We start from the raw sequence: 13,471 nt of genomic DNA on the forward strand, positions 1-13,471 counted from the left end.
TACAATCGTCTGTACAGGTCCGCTCTCTCCTTGCCACGTCAATTCTTCTAATTGTCCATCCCAACAGACCATCCTCATTCTCCCCCTTATTCACTGCCATGCCCAGTGCCTTCCCTCTCCTCCGTCTACCAGACAACGTTCAACGGAAAGTGGTCAATGGTTTCGATGCGGTTCAGTTGTGAGTTTTGAAATTCTTTTTTTTGGAGTCTGATTCAGAATGAACGCTTTCAGAATCAACTTCTCCCTGCTCTCGAACAACGCCAAACAACTCGCTCGATCCCTCAACATCACAATGGACATTCTTTCTCTACGCCCGAATGATAATATTGAAATTGATATCCGCGGTGACGATGCGTCTCGAAACATGAGATGGACATTCTACCCACCAAAGCGAGTTCGTCGCTTCTTGTGGTTCAAGCGTCCGAAACGTGGTTCGCATTCAGTTTATATGCCAGGTCGTGTTGAGGCGAAGCTTTTCAATTGGGCGCCAAGAGACACCGTGGTTTTTCAGAATCCGGGACTAAGTATTTCGAGTTGGTTGAAACAGTTCCAAGACGTTTATCACAATCCCGGCATTGTGGATATCCAACTTGAGAAGGCAGCTTGTATATTTGACATGGAGTCAATTAAGGATACTGTGCAAGGGATGGATGTCAATGCGCTCTCGTTTACCGAAGATTGCGGAGTGAAGTGTGCTCAGCTGGCGTTCAGATCCTTCCCAGAAGCAAAGATATTACACATTTCTAGTACCGCGCTCTCAAATCCAGATGAGTATCAGAACATGCTCATCCAGAATCTAGATGGTTTAGCTATTATAAAAAAAGGAGATTTGAAAATCTCTTTGGATCAGATACTGCTTATCAACAGTGCCACCGTATTCCTGAGTTGGACACACATCACCGACAAGTTGATCAATCGATACCTGAAACACTGGATTCAAGGTTCAAACCCGAGAATGGAGAATATAAGAATCGCGTTCGAACCAAATCACATTTTTGATAAAGACATGATTCTGAAGGGTCTGAAATTTCGCAGATGCCTACCTTACCTTAAAAAAGGGTTTGAAGGAATGAAAACTTATGGATTCATGGAATTTGGTTTTGAGATCCGCCGAAAGGATGGGACGGAAGGGATGATTGCTTTTGAAAACGACGATAATTCTCGTTATTTTATTTTCCATGTTTTTACTTGATGTTACTCAATCCCATGATTCTGTTAAAATGTTTGATGATGTCCAAAGAAATTGTAAAACTCCATTACTTAATCATAATCAAATTATTAATCTCTGTTTTGACCTTTTTCATTATTTTTGTCAATAAACGCTTATCTCAATGTACCAACTTAATTGCGGTCTCGTCGTTTAAATAGTTAAGTAGATAGGTACCTGTACTTCAGACTTTCGAATTCCAATATCCGGATTCTGACTCCTGAACAAAGACATTTGACTTTCATTGTAGGGTCTCGATTTACCCGGTCCTCGCTGCAAGCGCGCTCCATTGATATTGTCATGGAGTGGTCACTGCCTGCTCCGACTACGTTACGTCATTACTTACACCCTACGTCTCCTTGCCACGTCACGTCCTCTATTTGTTCTACGTCATCCCTAGCAATTGTCTGTACAGGTCCGCCCTCTCCTTGCCACGTCACTTCTTCTAATTGCCCAACCCACCAGACTATCCTCATTCTCCCCTCATTCACTGTCATGTCTACTGCTACCTTCCCTCTCCTCCTTCTACCAGAAAACGCTCAACGGAAAGTGCTCAATGGTTTCGATGTAATTCAGTTGTGAGTTTAGGAATTAGTTTTTTTTTCATCTGATTCAGAATGGACGCTTCCAGAATCAACTTCTCTCTCCTCTCAAACAACGCCAAACAACTCGCCAAATCTCTCAACCTTGCCATCGACAAAATCTTTCTGTGTCCGGATGACGACTTTATCGAAATTCTATCAATTCTTGAGTATGAGATATCGGTGCGATTAATATTCTATCCTCCAGAATCAAGTACCGGTATACAGCCAGTACGTGGTACGGTACCAATTTTTGTGCCCAGTCGTGTGAAAGTGGAGAAGGATCTAGAGGAAACTGGGGAATATCAGAACCCGGGACTGAGTGTTTCGGAATGGTTGGAACTGTTCCGAGAGGTGTTTAACCACCCGCCGATTCTGAATATTGCGTGGTCGAAACCGGACTGCCTCTTCAATATGAAATCGATAAAGGATACTGTGAAAGGATTCAACGTGGACGGGCTCTACTTTACTCTTGACTGTGGTATGGATTGTGCACAGCTGGTTTTAAAGAACTTCCCAGAATATAAAAAATTGTTTATCGATAGTCCCGCTTTCAGAAATCCAGTTGAGTATCAAAATATCCTCATACAGAATGCGGATATTCTAACTATTGGGTCTTTCGATCTAGATTTGAAAATCTCTTTGGATGATATACTTCTTATCAACAGCGAATGGATAGATATTATCTCAAGACACATCACCGACAAGATGATCAATCGATACCTGAAGCATTGGATTCAAGGATCAAACCCGAGAATGGAGAAGATGAGAATCAAGTTCGAACCAAATCGGATTTTGGATGAAGAAGTGATTCTGAAGGGTCTCAAATATCGCAGAACTCAACCAAACCGGAAGAGATATTTTAGGATGATAGAACACGAGGGAGTAGTCACAGCAGAAGAAGGCATTGATATCCGCCGAAAGGATGGAGCGGAAGGGACGATTGTATTTGAAACTCTCAACGGGAATAGTTGCTTTGTTTTCTATGTGTGCAATTGATATGGTTTTATTTTATCTTTGTAAACTTTTTACTTTTTTACACAACTCTTGTTACAAATCATTCAATTATTGATGCATTCTTCGTTTTGTCAAGATTTAATTGGTTTCATTTAATAAAACGTATTTTCACTATTCCCCGACCGTTAGATAATTGAAAAAACTAGGATAACCGAAATTGCCGCGTTCGGCAGTGGTGCACTACCAATCAAAGACCTAAACCCTGTACTCGCTCTTTTGAAGTCTTTTATTGTCCTCCCACACCAGACTCCTTAGTTGTTGTGAAATACCTTCCCACGTCACTAATCGAAGACAGGACCTTGACAGGTCCATCTCACTCTTCCCTTATTCTTCATCATACCCGTCCCCGCTGCAAGCGCGCACCAGTGACAGGGCTATCGCCCGACCACAGCCCCGACTGTGCTACGTCATCCCTAACAATCGCCTGTGTGGACAGCTCCACCCTCTCCTTGCCACGTCACTTTTCTAATTGCCCATCCCACCTGACCCTCCTCATTCTCCTCTCATTCACTGTCATGTCGACTGCATTCCCTCTCCTCCGCCTGCCAGACAACGCTCAACGGAAAGTACTCAATGGTTTCGATTCAGTTCAGTTGTGAGTTCTGAAATTCTTCTTTTTTCATCTGATTTAAAACGGACGCTTTCAGAATCAACTTCTCCTTGCTCTCGAACAACGCCAAACAACTCGCCAAATCTCTCAATCTTACCATCGACAGTATCAATCTATACGCGGATGACGACTTCATTGAAATTAACACATATGTTAACTATGAGCAATCGCTGGGATTAGCGTTCTATCCACCAGAACCAAGTACCGGTATACAATCAGTACGTGGTACGGTGCCAATCTATGTTCCCCGTCGTGTGAAAGCGGAGAAGAATTTTGAGGATATAATGGAGTTTGAGAATCCGGGAATGAGCATTTCAGAATGGTTGAAACTACTAAAAGAGGTATTCAACCATCCACCTGTTTTGGATATTTCGTGGACGGAGCCGGACTGTCTCTTCGATATGAAATCACTTAAGGATACTGTGAATGGATTCAGCGTGGGCGAGCACACATTTACTGAGCAGTGTAGCATAGAGTGTGCACAGCTGGCTTTGAAGAACATGCCAGAATCAAAAACTGTGCTTTTCGAAGGTCCCGCTTTCGGAAATCCAGTTGACTATCAAGATATGCTCATTCAGAATGTAAAACGTCTTGTTATTGGATCTTGTGATGATCTTCATTCTTTTGATCTGAAAATCTCTTTGGATGATATACTGCTTATCAATAGCGAATGGATTGAGATTATTTCAAGACACGTCACCGACAAGATGATCAATCGATTCCTCAAACACTGGATTAAAGGTTCAAACCCGAGAATGGAGCATATGAGAATCAGGTTCGAACCTAATCGGATTTTCGATAAAGACATGATTCTGAAGGGTCTAAAATATCGCCGAGCCCAGCCAATCCGGAATATTTTTAGGATGATAAATCTGGGAGTGTGCTCAGCGGAAGGAGGCGTCGATATCCGCCGGAAAGATGGAACGGAAGGGACGATTACATTTATAAATCGCAACGGGAATAGTTCCATTGTTTTTTATGTGTCCAATTGATATGGTTTTCTGTGATCTTTGTGAAGTTTTCTCATTTTAAAGAAATTCTTGTTACAAATCATTCAATTGCTACTTTTTATCCTGGCTCCTTCTCAACTTTTCCAGTCCCATTTTCGTGTTTTTGACAGAATCCCTTTCTTCTCCACTCATCTACAGTTTCCAATTGGAGAACTTTTCATCTGTTACTTTTTTTTGTTCGCTTTTTTTCAAGACTTTTTTTTTAAATAAAATGGTATTTTTCACTTTAGCTATCGTCACAATTTCTATCAGAGGAAACTTCTCAACTCTCGAAGATAATGAGCCCATGCCGGCAACAAACAGACAGGAGGGCTCGTGCGACACCAGATGCTCCTTTTCCTCTTGGAAAATATACTCCCAGCCCTCACTGCAAACGCGCTCTATTGACATTGCTATTGAGTGTCCCCTGACTGCGATACGTCATCACTCCGTCTTGTTGCCACGTCTTCTTCTAATTGCCAACCCACCAGACCCTCCTCATTCTCCTCTCATTCCCTGTCATGCCCAGTTCCTTCCCTCTCCTCCGTCTACCTAATAACGCCCAACGGAAAGTGCTCTATGGTCTCGATGAAATTCAGTTGTGAGTTTTGCAATTCTTTTGTTTTTCATCTGCTCGGCTACTTGCTGCTACAGTTGCGCAGCTTTCACAGCTTTTGCAACAGTTACACGACAAGATTGCTACAGTTCCACCGCACTTACGACAAATCAGAGCATATGCAACAGCTATGCAGCATTCTCGGTATTGCGAATAATGGTTCCCTTGTTTTTGGGGTGCGCACCAGTTGTGCAGCAATCTCACAACAGTCGCGCAGCAACTGTATATTCGCTCCAATGCCAATTGGACTTTGGCTGCATTTTTCATGTTTTCCAATGACTATTTCTCGTCTATTTGACAAGTTTTATGATTTTTTCGACGTATTATTTTTCAGAAGAAGATTATGTGTTTGGACGCCAAAAACGAGTCACGGAGAAGCAAATCGGAATTAATACGAAAGGTTGGCAGTTTCGAAGGAAACCCTTTATCTTATTTTTTTTCTTAACTTTTAGACCACCGGAAAAAGGACAACAATGAAGCTGATCAACAAAAATGCGATTATTAGATAATAAATTGGGATTTTTTGAAGCTACAGGCAATAAATAGGAAGTTGGAGACTTTCACCGATTGTTGGCCGCCATGGAATTTAAATTATGTTTTATGTCTTTTTGTTTTTATATTTAAAAACGTTTTGTTTTCTTAAAATAAATATTATTAGTTATTTCTATTATTCTGTTTACAAATTAACCATACAAATTAATAACGAGAAGCAATGATCGCATGCAGCACGCCGGCAGCACTGATGCAGCAACTATGCAGCTTTCATGCAACACTTGTGCGCCTCTGACGCAGCAGGCGAGCGGTCCACGAATGACTGCTGCGTTAGTGCTGCGCAACTGTAGCGAAAAGTAGCCGAGTGATTAAGAATGGACCCTTTCAGAATCAACTTCTCTCTCCTATCTAACAATGCCAAACGACTCGCTCGATCTCTCAACCTCACCATCGACCAAATCGATCTATGCCCGGATGACGATTTCATCGATATTGAAACAATTGTTGACAACGAGTACTGGGTGGGATGGACGTTCTATCCACCAGAACCAAGTACCGGTGTACAACCAGTACGTGGTACTGTGCCAATCTATGTGCCCAGTCGTGTGAAAGCAGCGAAGAATTTTGAGGATATAATGGATTTTGAGAATCCGGGAATGAGTATTTCAGAATGGTTGAAACTAATCATTGAGGTGTTTAACCATAAGCCTTATCTGAGTATTGTATTGACGAAACCGGACTGTCTTTTTGATATGAAATCTATTAGGGATACCGTGAAAGGATTTAACGTGGACGGGCTCATTTTTACTGAGCAGTGTAGCATAGAGTGTGCTCAGCTGGCTTTGAAGAACATGCCAGAATCAAAAACTGTGTTTGTCGATGGTCCCGCTTTCAAAAATCCAGTTGAGTATCAAGATATCCTCATACAGAATGTGGATTTTCTAACTATTAGTTCTCTTGATCTCGATTTGAAAATCTCTCTAGATGAGATGCTTCTTATCAACAGCAAATGGATAAAGATTAATTCAAGACACGTCACCGATAAGATGATCAATCGATACCTGAAACATTGGATTCAAGGTTCAAACCCGAGAATGAGATATATAAGAATCGAGTTCGAACCGAATCGAATTTTGGATGAAGAAGTGATTCTGAAGGGTCTGAAATATAGCAGAGCCCAACCAAACCGGAAGAAATATTTTAGGATGATAGAATACGAGGGAGTGGTCACAGCAGAAGGAGGCATTGATATCCATCGAAAGGATGGAACGGAAGGGATGATTGCGTTTGAAGATCTCAGGGGGAATAGTTGCTTTGTTTTCTATGTGTCCAACTGATGTTGTTTTATTTGTTCTATTTCATCTTTGTGAACTTTCTCATTTAAACGCAATTCTTGTTACAAATCATTCAATTGTTATGATTAAACTCCTTTCTTCGCCACTTGTGCTCTCATAATTGGTCCACTAATTTTCAATTGTCACCCGTCTGAGAGGGAACTTCTCAACTCTTTTTTTTGCTTTCTTCGTTTTGTCAAGATTTTTTTTTTAATAATAAAAATGTTTTTCTCACTATAGCCCGACCGTTAGAAAATTGGCACAACTCAAACACTACGGTAACTGAAAATATTGTGTTTTCAGTAGAGCTCTTCTTATCAAAAAAAAAAGTGGACCCTGTCCAGACGACAGCACGCTCTGCAAACGCGCTCCATTGACAGTGCCACTGCTAGTCACCCGACTGTGCTACGTCATCCCTAACAATCGTCTGTGTCACTTGTACAGGTCCACCCTCTCGTTGCCACGTCACTTTTACTAATTGCCCATCCCACCAGACCACCCTCATTCTCCACTTATTCACTGTCATGTCCAGTGCCTTCCCTCTCCTCCGTCTACCAGACAACGTTCAACGGAAAGTACTCAATGGTTTCGATGCAATTCAGTTGTGAGTTTTGAGATTCTTCCTTTTTTATCTAATTCAGAACGGACGCTTTCAGAATCAACTTCTCCCTGCTCTCGAGCAACGCCAAACAACTCGCTCGATCCCTCAATATCACAATGGACATGCTTTCTCTACGCCCTAATGATAATATTGAAATTGATATCTGCGGTGACGATGCGTCTCGAAACATGAGATGGACATTCTACCCACCAAAGCGAGTTCGTCGCTTCATGTGGTTCAAGCGTCCGAAACGTGGTTCGCAGCCAGTTTATATGCCAGGTCGTGTTGAGGCAAAACTTTTCAATTGGGCGCCAAGAGACACCGTGGTCTTTCAGAATCCGGGACTAAGTATTTCGAGTTGGTTGAAACAGTTCCAAGACGTTTATCACAATTCCGAAATTTCGGATATCAGCTTTGAGAAGACAGATTGTTTATTTGACACGGCGTCAATTAAGGATACTGTGCAAGGGATGGATGTGAATGCGCTCTCGTTTACGGAAGACTGCGGAGTGGAGTGTGCTCAGCTGGCGTTCAGAGCCATGCCAAAAACAAAGATATTACTCATTTCTAGTACCGCGCTCTCAAATCCAGATGAGTATCAGAACATGCTCATTCAGAATCTAGATGGTTTAGCTATTATAAAAAAAGGAGATTTGAAAATCTCTTTGGATCAGATACTGCTTATCAACAGTGCCACCGTATTTCTCAGTTCGACACACATCACCGACAAGATGATCAATCGATATGTGAAACACTGGATTCAAGGTTCAAACCCGAGAATGGAGAATATGAGAATCGCGTTCGAACCGAATCACATTTTTAATAAAGACGTGATTCTGAAGGGTCTGAAATATCGCAGATGCATACCTCACCTGAAGAAAGGTTATAATGGAGTGAAAAGATATGGAATCAATGAATTTGGTTTTGAAATCCGCCGAAAGGATGGGACGGAAGGGATGATTGCTTTTGAAAACGACGATGAGTATCGCTATTTTATTTTCCATGTTTTTACTTGATGTTACTCAATCCCATGATTCTGTTAAAATGTTTGATGATGTCCAAAGAAATTGTAAAACTTCATTACTTAATCAAATTTAAATTATTAATCTCTGTTTTGACCTTTTTCATTATTTATGTCAATAAACGCTTATCTCACTCTACCAACTTAATTGCGGTCTCGTCGTTTAAATAGTTAAGTAGACAGGTACCTGTACTTCAGACTTTTGAATCCCAATTTCCGGATTTCGACTCCTCAACAAAAACATTTGACTGTATTTTGTCATTCTTGTCATGTGCCGGGCCGGGCCGGGCTTTTTTTTTCAAAACTTCCGGCCCGGTCTGGCCCGGTCGATCCCTTCTCTTGGAGAGGATTCATCACCGGGTCCCTCATTTGCCCAGTATGAATATTGCTGTAATGTTCCTCCCATTTTTTCATTTTACTTCCAGCCTCTCTTCCGCGCGAATCGGTGGGGTCTCTATTTACCCGGTCCTCGCTGAGAAAACTTCTCAGCTCTGAGAAAACTTCTCAGCTGAGAAAACTTCTCAGCTCTCAAAGTAATTCACCCGATGCCGGCAACAAACAGACAGGTGGGCTAGTACGACACCAGGTGATCTTTTTTTACTCTGGGAAAAATGTATTCCCAGTCCTCGCCGCAAACTCGCTCCATTGACAGTGTCATTGAGTGGTCACTGCCTGCCCCGACTACGTTACGTCATTACTAATACCCTACGTCTCCTTGTCACGTCACGTCCTATATTTGTTCTACATCATCCCTTACAATCGGCTGTACAGCTCCGCCCTCTCCTTGCCACGTCACTTCTTCTAATTGTCCATCCCACCAGACCATCCTCATTCTCCCCTCATTTACTGTCATGTCTACTGCTACCTTCCCTCTCCTCCGTCTACCAGAAAACGCTCAACGGAAAGTGCTCAATGGTTTCGATGCAATTCAGTTGTGAGTTTAGAAATTAGTTTTTTTTTCATCTGATTCAGAATGGACCCTTTCAGAATCAATTTCTCTCTCCTCTCAAAAAACGCCAAACAACTCGCCAAATCTCTCAACCATGCCATCGACAAAATCTGTCTATACGTGGATGACGTCATCTTCATTAGAATAATTTATGACGTTGAATATCAAGAAGGAAGTATAGTATGGAGTCTCTTACCACCGCGACAAATCCGGGGTAGACGTGGTACGGTGCCAATCTATATGCCCAGGAGAGTGTTGGTGGTGAAGCGTTTACATCACGGATGGCTGTTTGAGGAAATTGAGGAATATCAGAACCCTGGATTGAGTATTTCGGAATGGTTGGAACTATTTCCGAGTGGTGTATGAAATCGATAAAGGATACTGTGAAAAGATTCAAAGTGGACGGGCTCATCTTTACTCATGACTGTGGTATGGAGTGTGCACATCTGGCTTTAAAGAACTTCCCAGAATATGGTGCATTGCTTATCGATGGTCCCGCTTTCAGAAATCCAGTTGAGTATCAAGATATGCTCATACAGAATATGGAAAGTCTAACTATTGGGATTTTCCATGACGATTCGAAAATCTCTTTGGATGAGATATTTCTCACCAACAGCAAATTGATAGAGATTGATTCAAGACACATCACCGATAAAATGATCAATCGATACCTGAAACATTGGATTCAAGGTTCAAACCCGAGAATGGAGAATATAAGAATCGTGGGCTCTGTTCCAAAATCGGAGGCCCATAAAAAAATCGGAGGCCCATGGCAGAATCGGAGGCCCATGGCAGAATCGGAGGCCCGAAACCTATCGTGAGGGGCGGTGCCTGGAAGGGCGGGATCATACAAAGAAACTTAGAATCATTTTGACTACAAAGTTAGGGAAGAAGTGAATTTACAATTTAAAAGAAAAAAAAATAATTTAAGCTCGAACAAGGAATATATATTAACTGATTTTGTCAACTGAAAGGGGGTGTTTAAAATTACTGCAATCTCTTGTTGCTCAATGATAGGGCCGTACGGAACATTTTCTACGTAGGTCTTACAATATCAAAATTATCAAATCGGCATAAATGGGGAACCAACCCATGAGTGGCCGTGGTGGAACTCAGTTGAAAAGCAATTGTCGGCATTTGAAACATATCCTTGTTGCCTTGGTGACAAACGAAATCCGCATTGTAAATTGCAACATTGTAGCAACTGATAAACAATATATTATGAATTCATTTTTATCTGTGCATGGGAAGACCGCGCCGCACTCGCGCGGCGGCCACGCCCACTCCCATTTTAACGCTGCGTTCCATTTTTGAACACTGCCGCAAGAAATGGGCGTGGCCGCCGCGCGAGTGCGGCGCGGTCTTCCCATGCACAGATAAAAATGAATTCATAATATAACCAGACGAGAATATATAGATAGAAATCATAGCTGTTGGGGAAGTGTGATGGTGTAGGGGATGGAATGGTGAGCTAGGAATAATAGGTGGTAGTGGCCCATGGGTGTAGCGGTAGTGGCGCACTTAGAATTCCAACTAGAACAGAAATTGATCAACCTGCAGAGTGGAGCGATGTTGCTCTGCAGTGGCAAATAACCAATTACCCGAACTAGTGAGACCCGTGAACCTTTATATGAAGATAAAGGCTCGAGTTCTCACAAGGTGGGACCTCCATGTAAACGGAGAAAGGACTTTGCCTGGTCCTTCCGTTTAACTACAGAAAACAATGGTTTAACAGTGCACTGCTTTATTAAGGAAGGCGGAGAGAGCTCCAGATGGGCGGGCTCCCTCCGTCCTTCTATGTGATGGAACCGAATAGAAGATGTAATTCTTGTGAGGCGTGGCACCGCGTGCCTTTTCCTCCCTCGTCCCTCTCACTCATGTGATCCCCCGCGTTATGCGCGTGCCACAAGAGTGACGGAGACTCGGGCGATAGAATAAGAAAGGGACCAACGACCAAGAGGCCGAAGACCCTTTCACACTTCCCTCTCCTCCGTCTACCAGAAAACGCTCAACGGAAAGTGCTCAAGGGTTTTGATGCAATTCAGTTGTGAGTTTTGCAATTCTTATGTGTTTCATCCGAATTGGAATGGACGCTTTCAGAATCAATTTTTCTCTCCTATCTAACAACGCCAAACGACTTGCTCGATCTCTCAACATCACCATCGACCAAATCGATCTATGCCCGGATGACGATTTCATCGATATTAAAACAATGGTTGACAATACATAAGTACTGGGTGGGATGGGCGTTCTACCCACCAGAACCAAGTACCGGTGTACAGCCAGTACGTGGTACTGTGCCAATCTATGTGCCCAGTCGTGTGAAAGCGGAGAAGAATTTTGAGGATATAATGGATTTTGAGAATCCGGGAATGAGCATTTCAGAATGGTTGAAACTAATCATCGAGGTGTTTAACCATAAGCCTTATCTGAGTATTGTATTGACGAAACCGGACTGTCTTTTTGATATGAAATCTATTAGGGATGCCGTGAAAGGATTCAACGCGGACGGGCTCGCTTTTACTGAGGAGTGTGGCATAGAGTGTGCACAGCTGGCTTTGAAGAACATGCCAGAATCAAAAACTGTGCTTTTCGAAGGTCCCTCTTTCGGAAATCCAGTTGAGTATCAAGATATGCTCATTCAGAATGTAAAACGTCTTGTTATTGGATCTTGTCATAATCTCCATTCTTTTGATCTGAAAATCTCTTTGGATGATATACTGCTTATCAACAGCGAATGGATTGAGATTATTTCAAGACACATCACCGACAAGATGATCAATCGATTCCTCAAACACTGGATTAAAGGTTCAAACCCAAGAATGGAGCATATGAGAATCGAGTTCGAACCGAATAGGACTTTCGATAAAGACGTGATTCTGAAGGGTCTAAAATATCGCAGAGCCCAACCAATCCGGAATATTTTTAGGATGATAGCACTGGGAGTGGGCTTAGCGAAAGGAGGCGTCGATATCCGCCGGAAAGATGGAACGGAAGGAACGATTACATTTATAAAAAGCAACGGAATTAGTTCCATTGTTTTTTATGTGTCCAATTGTTATGGTTTTAATTGACCTTGTGATTTTTTCTTATTTCAAAGCACATCTTGTTACAAATCATTCAATTGTTACATTTTATCCTGACTTGTTCTCAACTTTTCCAGTCCCATTTTCGTGTTTTTGACAAAACTCCTTTCTTCTCCACCCATCTACAGTTTCCAACTGGAGAACTTTTCCTCAGCTTTTTTTTTGTTGCATTCTTCGTTATTTCAAGATTCAATTTAAAAAAAGGTTTTCTCATCAACAGCAAATTGATAGAGATCAAATCAAGACACATCACCGATAAAATGATCAATCGATACCTGAAACATTGGATTCAAGGTTCGAACCCGAGAATGGGATATGTAAGAATCGAGTTCGAACCGAATCGAATTTTGGATGAAGAAGTGATTCTGAAGGGTCTGAAATATAAGACAAGCCAAATTTGAAAATTTCAACTTTTGAAGGAGAAGTAGCGGTTATCTCCCTAAAGATGTGAAATTATCACAGATTTTCTTAGCATATCAGAGTTTATAGGAAAAATGAAGATAATCGATAAATTTCCACATGTATTTGCTAAATTTCCACATTTTCGAGAAACCCTGAGTTTCGCGGGAATTATATAATAAAATCAGGTTAATGCTGAAACTCTAAAACCAGTCATCCCCAAAATAAAAAACAATGTTTACAAAATCAGTTTATTCACGTGAAAAAAAACGTTCAATCACAAAACCACAGATTGGATGCGGGGAGGAAATCTGGGGAAATTTAAAAAACACAAAAATTGAAACGTGAAAAAAACAAAACCGTGAACTAATCGTGGATTCCCATTCTGGATGCGAGCATCCAGAATGGGGAAATTGAGAAAAACTAGAAAAGTTATAGGCGTGAACTATAAAATGTGGATCCAAATTCTGGTTTCACGAAATGGATGTGGGGAAATTTAGAGAAGACCAAGTAGAAAGACGCTGGGAATCATGGAGCTTTTCACAGAAATACTCTTGTAGACCTCTGAA

The 13,471-nt window shown here is 41.8% G+C and overlaps 7 protein-coding genes across 7 annotated transcripts; all 7 read left to right on the plus strand.

Annotated features, from left to right (window-relative positions):
* Positions 1-98: 98 nt before the first annotated feature.
* Positions 99-1,192, plus strand: GCK72_004580 (uncharacterized protein; the record flags this gene model as incomplete). The annotated part of the gene is made up of 2 exons (XM_003104229.2): positions 99-178; positions 232-1,192. 2 exons carry the CDS (start codon positions 99-101, stop codon positions 1,190-1,192), a joined length of 1,041 nt encoding a protein of 346 aa, XP_003104277.2.
* Positions 1,193-1,702: 510 nt separating this feature from the next.
* Positions 1,703-2,787, plus strand: GCK72_004581 (uncharacterized protein; the record flags this gene model as incomplete). The annotated part of the gene is made up of 2 exons (XM_053724771.1): positions 1,703-1,785; positions 1,839-2,787. The coding sequence occupies 2 exons, from the start codon at positions 1,703-1,705 to the stop codon at positions 2,785-2,787; spliced, it is 1,032 nt and encodes a 343-aa protein (XP_053588965.1).
* A 533-nt stretch (positions 2,788-3,320) lies between these two features.
* GCK72_004582 (uncharacterized protein) lies at positions 3,321-4,407 on the plus strand (the record flags this gene model as incomplete). Its single annotated transcript, XM_053724772.1, has 3 exons — positions 3,321-3,400; positions 3,453-4,190; positions 4,278-4,407. The coding sequence occupies 3 exons, from the start codon at positions 3,321-3,323 to the stop codon at positions 4,405-4,407; spliced, it is 948 nt and encodes a 315-aa protein (XP_053588966.1).
* A 1,333-nt stretch (positions 4,408-5,740) lies between these two features.
* On the plus strand, positions 5,741-6,849 carry GCK72_004583 (uncharacterized protein; the record flags this gene model as incomplete). The annotated part of the gene is made up of 2 exons (XM_003104290.2): positions 5,741-5,841; positions 5,901-6,849. 2 exons carry the CDS (start codon positions 5,741-5,743, stop codon positions 6,847-6,849), a joined length of 1,050 nt encoding a protein of 349 aa, XP_003104338.2.
* A 521-nt stretch (positions 6,850-7,370) lies between these two features.
* Positions 7,371-8,463, plus strand: GCK72_004584 (uncharacterized protein; the record flags this gene model as incomplete). Its single annotated transcript, XM_053724773.1, has 2 exons — positions 7,371-7,450; positions 7,503-8,463. 2 exons carry the CDS (start codon positions 7,371-7,373, stop codon positions 8,461-8,463), a joined length of 1,041 nt encoding a protein of 346 aa, XP_053588967.1.
* A 1,289-nt stretch (positions 8,464-9,752) lies between these two features.
* On the plus strand, positions 9,753-10,238 carry GCK72_004585 (uncharacterized protein; the record flags this gene model as incomplete). Its single annotated transcript, XM_053724774.1, has 1 exon — positions 9,753-10,238. The coding sequence occupies one exon, from the start codon at positions 9,753-9,755 to the stop codon at positions 10,236-10,238; it is 486 nt and encodes a 161-aa protein (XP_053588968.1).
* Positions 10,239-11,603: 1,365 nt separating this feature from the next.
* On the plus strand, positions 11,604-12,491 carry GCK72_004586 (uncharacterized protein; the record flags this gene model as incomplete). The annotated part of the gene is made up of 1 exon (XM_003104252.1): positions 11,604-12,491. The coding sequence occupies one exon, from the start codon at positions 11,604-11,606 to the stop codon at positions 12,489-12,491; it is 888 nt and encodes a 295-aa protein (XP_003104300.1).
* Positions 12,492-13,471: the final 980 nt, after the last annotated feature.

Source organism: Caenorhabditis remanei, chromosome II (genome assembly GCF_010183535.1).
Source record: "Caenorhabditis remanei strain PX506 chromosome II, whole genome shotgun sequence".
Classification (NCBI taxonomy): Eukaryota; Metazoa; Nematoda; class Chromadorea; order Rhabditida; family Rhabditidae; genus Caenorhabditis; species Caenorhabditis remanei.